The sequence below is a fragment of the Convolutriloba macropyga genome, chromosome 12, assembly GCF_964194025.1.
Source record: "Convolutriloba macropyga chromosome 12, txConMacr16.3, whole genome shotgun sequence".
In the NCBI taxonomy this organism is placed as follows: Eukaryota; Metazoa; Xenacoelomorpha; order Acoela; family Convolutidae; genus Convolutriloba; species Convolutriloba macropyga.
In genome coordinates, this window is record NC_134479.1 from 52,204,280 (window position 1) to 52,218,901 (window position 14,622).

Below are 14,622 nucleotides of genomic sequence, written 5' to 3' on the forward strand. Positions count from 1 at the left end.
TTTTAATGATACCACTCACATTTCTGTACGATGAATATATCGATCGGCCAAAATTGTCTGAAAAAAAACCATTTGAGTATATAGTTACTCCCCCACAAGTGGGGTCGGAACAAAACTTGTATCAGATACGTTCTCTAAATTTAACCATGAGAGATCACTACTGGGCTGACGGTTGTTTTTCAATTAAGGTTATCGCGTAATTTAGTATGTGGGGAGGGGCAGAATATATCCCTTTTTCCAACATAGTAATCAAATATGATTTTGATGCAAAATTGAGCTAAGCATGGATCACTTCAACTAAAGAGTAAATTTAGACCCTTCCCGCCTTGCTGTAAAATGCTGACTTATCATCGATTTCTTCTTTAAAGACCTTAAAAACAAGTTCGCGTTCAAATAGTTCTGATATTCCTTAATTAAGTATATCAGGTTAGTTGGCATTTCTGTTTTCTGATAATTTTGAAAATTAACCAGCAGTTTATATCGGGGAAAAATTATTTTTTAAGGATCCATTCTGTTCATAATTGGTACATTTTTTGACCAGTGGTTGTAATTTTTGACATGTTAGGTAACAAGTTCCTATGGTTAAAAAACAATTGAGTACGGGGGCCAAATGAGTAGTCATTGCTCCAATTATAGCCCCCCTTCCAAACACCCCCCCCCCGCCCTAGAAACCTTTCACAAAACGTTTTGCTGCAATTTTCCATTTTCTGAACAGGTATCAAGAGCTTAAAGCGGACCAATAAAATTGCTATCCGATAAGATTTTTATAATATTCACTTCCATTTCCAAGTTAAAAAAACTCGAGTGAATTTCAGCGAAATGAGAATTGTTGCCTTGCCGTTGGTCTTAATCGTCTCATTATGTCCACAAAATGTCAGAGCGAAAACAAATAAGACAAATGTCGAGAAAAACAACAGAACTGTCGCAGAGAAGCTCGGCAGCAGTGAAAACAGCTCATCAGAATCAGTAACAACCGAAAATCCAGTAAACTCATCCAAAATTTCTGGGTCAAACTCAACAATCGTTGCCTCGTCAAACGGCACAAGTTTGAATTCGACAGAAGACGTGATAGGAAATGCAACTTTACCGGCAGGTAATATCACCTCAATCAGTGACACAATAAACAAAAACAATACAACAAACAACAATACAGCGTCTAAAAACTCGACTGACGGTGGTCTTCAAGGGAACATGATTCTGCCAGAACTGTTCACGTGGTTTCCTTATAAGGAATTGTTTTAACAGACATTTTCGAAGAGTGTTCACAGAAAATAAAAAAAAAAATAAATTTGAAAACTTTTTTCTTTGAAGAATTGTAAAAAAAACAGCATTTCATGGTAGGAACCCGGTCGATAAGTGTATGAGTGATCAGACAAAAAAGACGGACGGCTGAGGATGGAAGAGGGGTTGGAAAAGTGCGTTTATTGTTACACATTCTGACCAATAACAGTCATTAGAGCCCCCCCGCCCTTTTTTTCTTTCTTTCTTTCTTTCTTTCTCACTACAGAACCCTAGAAGATATGTCTATGTCTTGGACCCTGAATTTGAACCATGATTAAATGGGCGAAGAAAATGGGTGGCACTATATATAACGACTCTCGTTAATTTTATATATATATATATATATATATATATATATATATATATATATATATATATATATAATATATATATATTTATATGTGTGTGTGTGTGTGTGTGTGTGTGTGTGTGTGTGTGTGTGTATATATATATATATATATATATATATATATATATAAAACTCTCTTTCTCTTTATATAGTAACTCTCGTAAAATCTACTCGTCATTTGAAATTAGTGGTTTCAATTGATGTTATGCGTCTTAGTAACTCTTGAACTTCTATTCTGTGAATCATCGAAATGTCTGTCAGGGAGTTTTCATCGACGTATACAAACACGCCAGCTTAGATCTCTTCTACTTCATGCCTGTTTGCCTGCTCATGAAAGACACAGCCACGTTTTGGGTAAACCAGTTGACAAAAACACCCGAAATGGTCTTCAAAGTCAAAATGTGGTCTAAAGAAATCAAAAATGCGACAGTTGAGCTGATAAAGAAAGAGGTTAGTCGGATTCCACCTTTTCAACCTCCAACCTCAATCCCTTCCACCCCCCCCCCCCCTCCCCCAGAGTGTCTTTAGTGTGGTTGGCTTCAAAGATCACCTCTCAAAAATCAATGAAGACATAGAAAACATTATTAGGCTAATAGCGAAGTTATTACGAAGTTATAACGAAGTTTTTCGTACGAAATGTTTCTCGGTCCTTGTCTGTTCATTGCCCGAGTCGATTTTAGATGCTAATCTTTTAAAGTTGTTCTCAAGTTAAGCTTGTATTGTTTAATGCAAAAGTTAGTTTAATCTTGGCTAGCTGAAATTAAGGAGATATTTATTTTACGAACAGTTTAAAAATATGTTTTTGTCTTGAAATATGTTCAATATAACTGATTATTTCGGCGCGAAGTGAAAAGTTAGGCGCAAATATTCAATGCTAACCAATGAGAGCAGAGCTTGACTAAATGCACGTGTAAGAATCTTGCAAGATAATTATCGTCCCACAAGATCTTGCAAGATTGACACCGTCTTGCATGATCTTGCGAGATTAACATTGTCTAACAAGACCATGCAAAACTAACATATTTTTTGCAAAATCTTGCAAGATCATGCAAGATTAACATCCAGTCTAGGCCAGGGTGGTCCAGGTTTTGGCCGTCTTCAATTTGCGTTCTTTTATGGATAAACGAAATGGGAAATTGTAAAAGTGGGAAATTGTTGATAATATCCAGACAATTGTTTCTGCGAAAAAAAAATGTTTCTTTTTCAACTCAAAAATTCTCATAGATCTTGATTACGCTTGAAAAAGCGTTCTTGATTGCTCTCAAACAAAGTTTGTAACATTCAGATTAGTTCTGCTTTTTTAAAAACCCTTTCGAATCACTAATGTTCCGTCAGACGCTTTCTTTTTATCGTCATCAAAAACGGGATAATCGAGTAAATCTCGAGGGGCATTAAGCCGCGCAGTAAAAATCATAAATCTCTACTAGCCTCTAAGTATACCATTGAGCGTACTATTCAGACACCACAACTAAGTCTGGCACCCAAACTTCCACCTCCCCCTCCACCCCCACCTCCACCTACATCACCTCTATTAATTAGTAGTAGTAGAAGTGGTAGTAGTATTGGTAATAGTAGCAATTAAAAATGCGAACACAACTACTACTGTATGTTTATTTGACATGGTTATATGACCATGAGGGGGCAGCCATTTTGAAATTTCCGAATTCGACATTTTGTCTGTAATAACTATGTATATTCTGAAAAATGGTTTTACTGCAGAAATCACTGGCCAGATGTATCGCAGTCGGAGGGCTGACGGCAATAATTACTGGTCAGACATAGATCAGTCTGTTTGGGCTCTGGGTAGTCTGAATTAGACTTTATACTGACAAGGAGGCTCATCTACATTCTTGACTTAGTTGGCTACCAAATGATGAAGAATTAGAAAACTTTCGAAAACACACATCGTTCAGTAAACAGCCATTGAACTACGATTAGGCTACGCTAGAGGGCCGATGAAAAATGTTGATAATAAGATTACTAGAAAGGACAATAAAAAAATCAAACAACAAACATTAACGACCAAAACTCGATGTCTATAAAAAAAATCCTAGCAAAATCAAACTCGCATCAGATAAAAACCAAAACAAAATTAGCTAACCAATACTTCATTAAAAAAAATACGGGACCTGTCCCCACTGGGACAGTTTAACAGGTCGACAAAAATTTGCGAAAATTAGCAAATATTTGCAAAGCTCAAAAATTTTTTAAAATTTTTTGACAACAATTCATTTCAAAGTTGTTAATGTCATTAGATATCAACTGAAATCGCTAAGAAGTTCATTTATATCTACATATAAACAATTGAGACATGTCATTATCCAATGTTCGATTGCGCAAAACCTCAAAACCAATGTAATCAACGATCATTGTTATAATTTAAAAACAAACCAAAATTCCTTTGAAATGTACAAATATATAAAAATCTAACGTTTTATATATCCCTTAGTAACAGTAGTAACAAAGCCAAAAATGTTTGGAGCTAAATCCGTTATACGGATTAAATTCTAGCTCACTGGAAACGGATTGTGACCTGTGTTTACAGTGACTGAGCTACAAATTGACCGAAAAAATATTTAAAAAAGACGATGCTCAAAAACCCAAAGTTTTTTTTTTAAAAAAATATATTCAAAAACCATAGGAGACTTAGGATTACAACAAAGGAAGCCAAAACTTCAAACAATTTTTCGACATGAAACTGTTCAAGGTACTGTAATTTTAAAATGCTACCTGCTGCAAACATTGAAAACTGTCATTTTCTTTTCATTCTAAGACCTACGATCCTTCCTTTTAAAAGAACTATTTAGACATGACAACAAAAAGAATCCAAAAATAAGAACAGTTTAGAAATCTCGAAAACTTTTTTTGCAATTAAACGTTGGAAGCAATCAGTCACAACGTATAAACAGGAGCGTAAAAATATTAAATATTTGAATCAACAAATGTACATGGTGACAAAAAAGCGAGAACAACACAGATGAAAAAAATTTTTTTGAAAATTTAATTTGAAAGTCATAAGAAAAAACAGCTATAAACTGAAACATCTAACTCAGTTGAGTTATCCGCCTTGGGGAAGCAATTAAGAACTATCGTTATCGGGTGTATAGCGTAAAACAACGAAAAGAAATACAAACGTAGGCAAAATAAAAAAAAACGCAAAAAGTTTTGCGAGTTAACTGTATCTCAGCCCAAAAAGCAGAAACTATTCAACAAAAAGCATTTAGATATCCAGATACGCTTTTCTTCAAAGTTGTGAATTTTTCTTACATTGTCTTCTTTTAAAATCACTTGTCAATAATGTGGTAATTCGACAAGGAAACAAAATGAAGTCATAAAATTTGTATTTATCAAAAACATAAGAGAAATTGAAGACGGGTATTACCAAAATGAAGAAACCATTATTTGAATGTAAACCCATTACCGACATTATTTCAATACTCACAGAAAGTCGGTCTATGCCTGTTTTTATTGAGAGAGCTCCCGAAATTGAGAAATAGAAGAAAATAGTGGCAAAATTCAAAATTTCAACGACATTTTCTCAAAACAAATTCATAATAGACATTAGATAACAACTGAAGAAACGTCTAGGTTCTTTTATTCCTTCTAAAAGCTAACTGGATCTTTGACTGGGGACACTAAGTTATTGGGCCACAAAAAGTATAACAAATGAAACCAAAACGCAAGAAAACCATAAAATTATTACGAAAACAATTAGTCACAGCCAAAAAAACCGTGAGCTTAACTCGGAATACATAATAAAATTCTTTGGGGTCTTGATCATTGTAATTAGTTTCTGTCGTTAAACGAGCCCTGATTTGAATTTCTTGTCCGTTATTTACATAAAAAACATTTACATAGCGGAAATCTTTTGAAAAAAAGTTCGCGCACCATTAAAATCTAAAAAAAAATTATCATAAGGAGCCATCGCGCGATCAAGATCAGCCCAGATATTGCTGCGCGTCTAGCAAAACAAAATAAACAATTGTTGAAATGATTGCGAAATATATCAATTCTATACAAAATTTTTCAGTTTGTCAAAAAAAAATTCATTATGTATATCGAGTTTAAATTTGCAAAAAGTGGCCAAATTATGATTCCAGAAGACTCTTAAACAAAATCAGTATATCAAAAAAATCATGAAACTTGTATACCTATCGAGATTAAAGTCGCCAACAACTCGCAATAATATAATTCCAGAAGACTCGTAAGGCCGGCAAGAGTACCAAAAGTTTTTTTGAGCTTAAAAAGAATGCGAGTGCAGTTTCATGGTGTCCAATTTCCGCAAATTTGAAGAAAGAGGGCTTAAAAATCGTATTTGCTCCCATTTTTGACGAAAAAAGTCAGAATTACAAAAAAACTTAGCATTAATTCTAGTCAAAAACACGAATGGAACAATTCAGCAACCCTACTCTATATTTAGAGAAAAAATAAATTACACTAGTGGTAACAATTTTAACATTTTTTCCCCAAAAATTAACAAAAATCTGAAAATAAGGAAAATGTGAATTAAAACAAGGTAAGATCGTCTGCTATTAACAAAATTTTAAACCTCGGTAACTCCCTTTAAAAATCGATAATCAAAAAAAATCTTTTGAATTCCATATTCTACGCTGGACAAGCTTTCTAATGATACCATTCACAACTCTCTACGATTATTATATCGATCGGCCAAAATTGTCTGAACAAAAAAACCCATTTTAGTATATAGTTCCTCCCCGCTCAAGAGGGGTCGGAGCAATTATATTATGGTTCAGTAATGGTTGTTATTGATATTGTCTTCATGCGCGCTGAAATACTATGGCAACCAACTCCGGGAATTTTTTCAACTTTGTTGGATATAAAGACAGTTGCATAACTTATGTTGAAATAACTTGTTAGCACTTGGTAAATACTGAAACAATCTGACACCGTTGCGAGACTTTGCTTTGAGAATAGACTTTTTCTGCCACTCTTAACTAGCCACTGTTTTACTTTAAAAAATTGTGAAAAAATATTGCTGAAAAATGTATTCTAATTAGATTCAAGGTGACGTAAGAGTTGGATCTGTTGTAATCCCAACGGCAGTTGATTAAAAACAGTCCCAGACGACTGTTATCTACATCTCAAATTAGTGAAAAACTCGGTATCGCCTCGGAGTTTGATAAGCTCTCGACGCCAATATTCACTGGGTGGTGTTATTCATTACCAAAGCTGCTGAACTACTTTAATTGTGGGTGTAAAAGACGTTTATTTTATAGGCGAACTAAGTCACCTCAGACGGTCCTCCGCACCACACCCCTCCCCCAACTGTTACAACCCATTGCTTAAACTGACACTCTCATTTCACTAACACGCTCAAACCCCAGCCCGCTCTAAGATAAGTGAACAAATAATGGGAAGACTAGCTGTGTGAGTTGAAAAAAAAAGAGATTTTTGCTGCAGATTCTAAAAATAACTGACATTAGAAACGTAACTTGCTCACTTTTTTGTAAATTACATATGTATACTTTTTTCGATTCTATTACGTAGGACCTCTATTACGAAGGACCTCTATTACGTAGGACATCTAGATAGACATCGGGTTTTATTTTTCAGAACAACAATACGTACAATAATCTAACAGTCGGTGACGTTGACGTCTACCCGATCGAAAAACTGAGAATAACGTGGAGAGAGGGATCCATTCCAATGATAAAAAGAATCCGTCTCCTCTATGATTGGCAACCATATTCGACTCTGAAAGAAGATCAACAATTCAGTTTCGTATGCGAAAAGAAATCGGATTGCAAGAGATTGAGGAACGCTATGATAAAGAATCCGATGATGTTCGATAAACTCGAAGTTCAGATCGCGTTCAGAGCCAGAGTATCTTTTAGAGACAGAATGATCAATATCACAAGTAAGGAATCTTTGAATAACTTGTAATAATCTGTTAATTTATTTGCGATATATACCAATTATGCGTATAGTACATATAGGCTGGCTATACGTCACCCGGCTATATGTACGGCTTCTTTGCAGTCATTGGGTTGAGCAAAAGTCCAGCCCTAAATTTGGGTGGAGCTTAAGTCTTTTAAGAAAATTTGGGGTCCAGTTAAAGTCTTTTGAGAAAAGTCTGAGTCAAGGTAAAAACTAGCTTGAGTTAAAGTCCAGCTAAAGTCTTTCCATAGCTGAAATTAGTCGGGTATGGTCTTTTCATACTACATTTTGGTCAAGCATTTTTGTCTTTTTATAAGTCTGTACCTTGCCCTGGGGTCCCGGGATGATTATACACAGATAATTTATGGTTCTATAAAAGACGTACCTATATCTTTGTATGTTCTTGCACTGATTAGTAAGAATCATATATGATATTCTTATGGAAACTGAGAACAGTAAATGGTCTTTGTGTTGTAAAAAATAACCATTCCTTAAAAGCACTTTGTTCTTGCAACTAAAAAGTACATCTACAAAGAAAAAGTTTTGAGAAATCTCAACGAATCTGATTGGTCAAAAGTTTTTGAAAAAGCTGTATCTTTATGCGCCCAATGAACCTTCTTTCAGCAAAAGATAATTATAAACAGAAAAATTCTAACGCGTTTGTTTGACCATGCATCGCAGAACGGCCATACCTCAGCTACCAGTGGACTTGATATGAATCTATCACAATGGTACACGGGACCAATTTACACATACGAGACAAATTTTTTTCGGCTTAACGCAATTTTTAAGCGCAAGTATGATAAACTTTACATCATTTTATTTGAAACAAGGAAATTTGGTTGAGAAAATTTGACATTATCTAGTGACGACATAAAGAGTTGATTAAAGTGTCGACATGAGTGGCAAAATTTAAAAAAATTTACTTGAAAAGTTCAACATTGGCCTTGCAATGTTCCTCAATTTTAACTGGTGCCACATAATGGTCCAGAACACTTGTAATATTGAATTAAATTAGGGTACTTTTTGTGTTTACCCAAAACTAAACCATCGACCATTTTGAGAAAATTGTTTTTGAAATTACCGTGTTTGGGCATATTTAGAAGTGAATGGATCACAATACTTTTATTGCATCGTTTTTGCGTTATGGGCTAGATTAGGAGGTCTAATCTTGTTTTTCTAATTATGGGCTAGATTAGAAGGTCTAAAATTTGGGAAATCAGAATTACTGACCAGGCAGGGTTAATTGCCAGTTGGTAATTGCTAAGTCAAAACCGTTCAGGACAACCAGTTCTGATTACCAGAAAATAAATCATTTGCCAGATTTTCGTGCATTTATGTCCATATTTGGTTGACTGCACTAGATTTCCGTGGGTTCACCAAACTCTCTTGAGTTCGTAAATCGGGTTTTGTGCGTTCATTTCTTATCCTTTTTGCGTTCAATGGAAGGTTGAGCATTCAGACTCTCATGCACTTTCAAATAAATTCATCTTTTTTAATTGAGACGGTGCCCCTTGTCATTTTATTTTACCGGAAATACAAGATATCGGTCTGAGATCTTAACTTGAGTGCTTACAGACACAGTAGACAGGTTTTCTTCCGAAAAAACAATTGCTTTGTTTAGATTTCAACCTAATCAAGTATAATTTGACCATTTCAGACCAAAAAGTGATATGAAAAGATAAAATTTGACACCAAACTGATAAGTTCTTATTGTTGATGCATTATTGCTGCTGGTTTTTTTTTCAATCCAAAATTGACAAAATGAACTACGGTGGATAGGTGTTGAGTGCTCTATTGTCAAATCAAAAAAGAGAATTTATTTCAAGCCATTGGCGTATCAATTAAGTCGAGAAAGAGAACCATTGCCTGTTTTAAATACAGTGTTAGGTGTTCACTGTGATCAGCCTTAAAAATATACTAACAAACTTGTAAGGCCCTTGGATTAAGTTACAAAATGAGGAGCTAAAAAATAAGCAATTTCCCGATTTCTTTTTTAAAAAATGTAAAATTGCTCTTAAAGGCAAAAACAGGCACTTTTTGTGACGATACCAAGCAAAAAGATACATTTTACCGCAAATTATATTGCTCTATTTTTGAAAATTTTAGCAAAGACAAATAGTCAATGTTTAAAATAGACCTGTGACAAAAAATGAGGCCATCCGTGAAAGTCTAAGATACCTACCAGAAAACAATCAAAGGAACTTAAGTGCTAATCGAGGAGTTTTCTTCAATCTAAGTTATAATAATTAACAAAATCTTGTGCAGCAGAAGAAAATACAAAATGTGTATTTTCTACCAATCACAGACTGAAAAGACTCCATTCTTTTTGACATAGCGTCCGCACGTCTGACTTTAGTCAGTCTATTAGATAGTTGCACTATGTGTATACCACTTACTCCGTTACTGTATTATATTACCACCGTAATAAATGAAGTTTATCTTAAGTGATTCAAAGAGTGGGTTAGTCAAAGAGAACTAGGTAAGTCTATTTCGCGCGCAGAAATAAGTAGCCCTAACTCTATACCCCTTAAGGCTGTAAAAAGAGCCTAACTTGGGCATGCCTCACTTGTACCCGCAACTCAATTACTCAAATGTGCTCATTAAAATTGGCTGCCTACACGTACCTTACTCCAAGTGCGTTTCACTACTGGGCCAGTATAAATGCAATTCGTCATCATTACTGAACCATAGACTTAGCCGTTAATATACGCTTGAAAGAAGCCAATTCCAAGCACGAAAGCGAGCATATTATATCACATGGGAGACTTGAATTTAAAATTGCCCTGTACTGATTTACATTTGGAGTTCGGTACGGGTATCGTCTTTTCGGATCTATTCTGTTTCGGCCCCCCAGCTTAGTGAGCGTAACTTTTTTATGACCCCCAGACGCACGTGCTATTTTCTTACAAATTAACGTGCTGTATAACAACATAAAATTTGTAACTGGGGTTCATAAAAAACACAGGGGGTGCCGAAACAGAATATATCTTTCTTTTCTTTCTGTTGTATGTAGTCAATATAACATTAGATCAGATTGGATCCAAAATAATAAATATTATACTTTTAAATGTTTCAGCTGATGATATTCGCCGAACTGAAATTTTTTACGACATGACAAATATGCTCAACGTCGACGGAACTGTCAGATTTATGCAATTCAAAGACATGTTTATAATGGCAGCTGAAGCAGTTGAAAACAAGATCATAAAATATGAAAATATGGTGGGCTATGAGCCTGGAGACAGATACAGCCGTAGGATGCTCAAATTGCTCTTGCTGGCTTTCGAAACTCAAAAGACCAGCACGGCCAATTTCACACCTAAACACTGGGAAAAACTATATGGAAAAGAAGAATTTTCAACTGCCGAAAATGCGACAATATCGTCAAACTTTCTTACAAAACAGAGCAAAATTGAGAAAAGAGGGACGTCGCAAAATGGTTCCGCGATTAGCCGGAATGAGACAGGTAAGAAACTTTTTTATAGTATTTTTGGAATATGAAAAATAAAAGTTACGTCAACACAATCGTGGGAGTGGAGGGTTCAAAAAAGAGATCCGCTCTTTTGAGAGATCCGGAGTTCGATTCCAGTACGATAGGAATCTCTTTCCCCAAATTAGACATGCGTTAAGAATAGAAAGGGTAAGTATAAAATAAAAAAAATTAAAAAACCAAAAATAATTGAGAAAAGAATTGCTAGGAAGTCGCCAAACAAAATCGTCAGAGTTTTGTTTTGGCTTAAAAGAAGAGGAGACAAAGTTCAACATAGGGAGTTAGCATGAACATTTTGAAAATAAAACTACTGAAACTGTTAAGTTGGCAAAATGGTGTGTGATGAGGAGTTTTTTTGCTGATTTTGCAAAAGAGTTAAATTTTTTGCTTTTATGACAAACTTAAAATGAACAAATATTACAGATTAAACGAATGATGATAAAATCAGGTCTGTTTCAAAGTACATGGCTGAAATTGATATAAAAGGAATGCTGAATCGCAAAATTTGTTTCTGAAATGAAAAAAAGAGGTTAGACAAAATCTAATGACATCCTAAACCCTGCAAACAGTCATTCTGTGCAAAATCAACAGTAACAGCGAAGCCCTAAAAATCTCTTGTATATTCAATATAAGTATGGTGGAATCATTTAAAGGCTGTTTTTGCTACAGTTTTGTAAAGGTTAGCATTAAAAAATGGTCGAAAGATATGAAAACAGTTATATAAATAACCGATATGGATAGATATGAATAATAGTTGAAGCCTGTATTGAAGCCTAATTTCAGCATTTTTTGCACAAACAATAAGAATTCGGATTGCAAATTTTTCCTAAAGTGGAAAAACCTTAGCGTAAGAAATGGATTGTTGATGCAAAACGGAGACTCACAAAAATTCGAGAATTGGAAGCAACTTCCTATGAAATATTCCATTATTGACGGACTCACAACTAATCGGAAACCACTCACAACTCACTACGAAATTGACTGACCAAAAAGCCCAGTAGAGCATATACCCCACTACGTTGAGCCGGATCAAAAGCACTGAACATCACAACATGGTGATTTATACACCTACAGAAACATTTTAGCTGGTATTTTAATTTAAATATGAAAAATTAGCGATATAATAACTATAATCCTTTTGGCGGGGGGCACTCGCTATTAATGATTTAGATTACCCAAGTCAGGGTATGCGTCAATGATCAGACAGTTTAAAACGCACAGGGGGGGGTGGTAGTAAAGTGCGTTTTTGATTATATGGACGAGCGCCAAACTAAAGTCTGCCCCCATGAATGAGCTTCCTAGTCAAAGTCTGCCTAAAGTCTGATCAGAAACCAGCTATATTCTGATCAATAACAACCTAAATTATGATCAATAACAAGCAAAACTCTAATCACTGACGACTAATTTCTGATCATTAACGAGAATAATTATTTTGAGCGTAGATTTTAGGATGATGATAATGAAACATTATGTCTTAAAATTATTTCAAGTTGGTTGGAAAAACCAACTTTTGAGATTTTCCTGTATTTTTGGGTGCTTTTTCCTTCCTCCTTTCTCTTTTGAGCTGGGGACCGGCTACTGCGGAGTTGCAAACAAACAACTATAGGAGAATTAACTCAGAGCAAATGGCAAAATCTAACACAATAACGTCACTCTAACACCCTATCCAAGTAAAGCAAACAAAGCAAAACAAATTATAACAGATCTGATTATGGGTGATTATTGACTTGATTGTTCTGTTCAAAACAGCAAAACAAAAAAACGATATAAGAACGATCACGTTTGAAAAAGGAGCTAAGGTCTGATCATGGTTGATTATCGTCTGGACAGGTCTAATCATGGCTGATTTTAGTCTTGATGGGTCTAATCATTAACGCGTACCTCAACCTGGTTACTGCTTTATCTTAAGAGTTTTTATAATGCATAAATTTAAGAGAACTTTGCAATACTTTTCTATTTTGGGGAACTTTTAAATTGATGAGTTGAGTTTTTTTAATATTCTAATCACTAATTATTTCAATTAATGGCGTCAATTCACAAGCAATGTTACAGAAAACGAAACAACAGTTTCATATTTTTCATAAACAAATCTTGGAAATTCATTCACCAGCCTTACGAGTTCTTTTGGAATCTTTTCCGGGTATTTAGTCTTTGCCATAACTTCTTAACAACCTCAAACTCAAAATTACTATTCATTTTTCTCAGAAATATGTGCGCTAACAATCATTGTGCCCAGGGAACCAGAAACCTTTACACAATTCTACGGTTCTCCAAATTTGATTATTGGACTGACAAGCGTAAAAAGTGACCTGGTCATAGCTCTGAATCATTACTGATATAAGACTTGCAATTAAACGTGCGCAGTGCTGATATTGACTTACCCAAATGATATTAACCCAAACCCTGAGTATATATATATATATATATATATATATATATATATATATATATATAATCCATAAAACTCCCTAAATTCTTTGTTTAATTTGCTTACATAATCTCTACTAATTTTTTTCTTCCAGATTCAAATAACGAAACTCTGTCACTGTTTTCAAACACAGAACAGCCAGATGAAGATGCAGATGACGATATCGATACCAAATTGGTCGAGAAAGTTGAGAAACCTAAAACTCTTCCTTCTATTGTCTACCGATTCGACTTAGAGACTATGGAAAATACGTCAACTATTTTAACAATTTGGACGCCTCTTCGGCATTTGAAAACTATAGGGGTCACAATTGAGACAATTGATGAGAATAGTAATTCGAGTCGACAACATATTGGGGTTGACTACGATGACCTTGATGATGATGACGTCATAACAAAACGGAGCATTTTGAGACTAGAGGGTTAAAAATGGAGAAGAGAAAAGAGTTTGGAAAACAAAAAACCAAAAAACTTAACCCAAACTTTGTCTTGATTATTTTTGCATATTTTATTTTGGATACTTCAATTAATTCATCATATATTTATATGTGTCAACAATTTTTCTGAAAATGATTCCTGTTGTTGCCAATCTTACATTTTGACATTTTGATTTGTCTCATTTGACCAAATTTGTGAAAACAAGTCAAATATTCTTTTGCGTTCGTTTTGATGCTGTAAACTATTAGTGAAAATAAAGTAACTGCAAAAAATATTTACCAGAATATTAGTTGAGATATACTCTTAATATTGTCTAGTATTGTTCGAGTATAAATGTAATTGGTAAAAACTAGAATTTTTCGTGATAAAATAGTTTAAACTTATTGTGAATGTGTACAATATTTGTGTCCTAAAAGCAATACAATTTAATCTTTGAAACAGGAACTTTTCAGTCTTTAATTGAAGCAATCAAGGGTTGAAAGAGTGTTTGAAAATAAGTTTTTCTCTGTTTTCATTCAATTATACCTATTAACATTGTTGTTCAACTGAATAAAAGAACTAAAAATAATAACATTTTTTTTCTGATAGATAAAAAAGACACTTAGTTGGTTTCTTCAAATGCTTAACAATTTATGATCATTCTAGAAAGATCAGCAAAACAGCAAAGAGCCGTTAGCCTGTCAACCGTGCCCACGAAATAGAACGTACAAAATAGAAAACAGAAAATTGGGTATTT

The 14,622-nt window shown here is 34.4% G+C and overlaps 1 protein-coding gene across 1 annotated transcript; it reads left to right on the forward strand.

The window, feature by feature from the left end:
* Positions 1–304: 304 nt before the first annotated feature.
* On the forward strand, positions 305–14,316 carry LOC142350628 (uncharacterized). Its single transcript, XM_075402532.1, has 6 exons — positions 305–426; positions 816–1,228; positions 1,890–2,080; positions 7,205–7,508; positions 10,608–10,997; positions 13,544–14,316. Exons 2-6 carry the CDS (start codon positions 820–822, stop codon positions 13,873–13,875), a joined length of 1,626 nt encoding a protein of 541 aa, XP_075258647.1. The 5' UTR covers positions 305–426; positions 816–819; the 3' UTR covers positions 13,876–14,316.
* Positions 14,317–14,622: the final 306 nt, after the last annotated feature.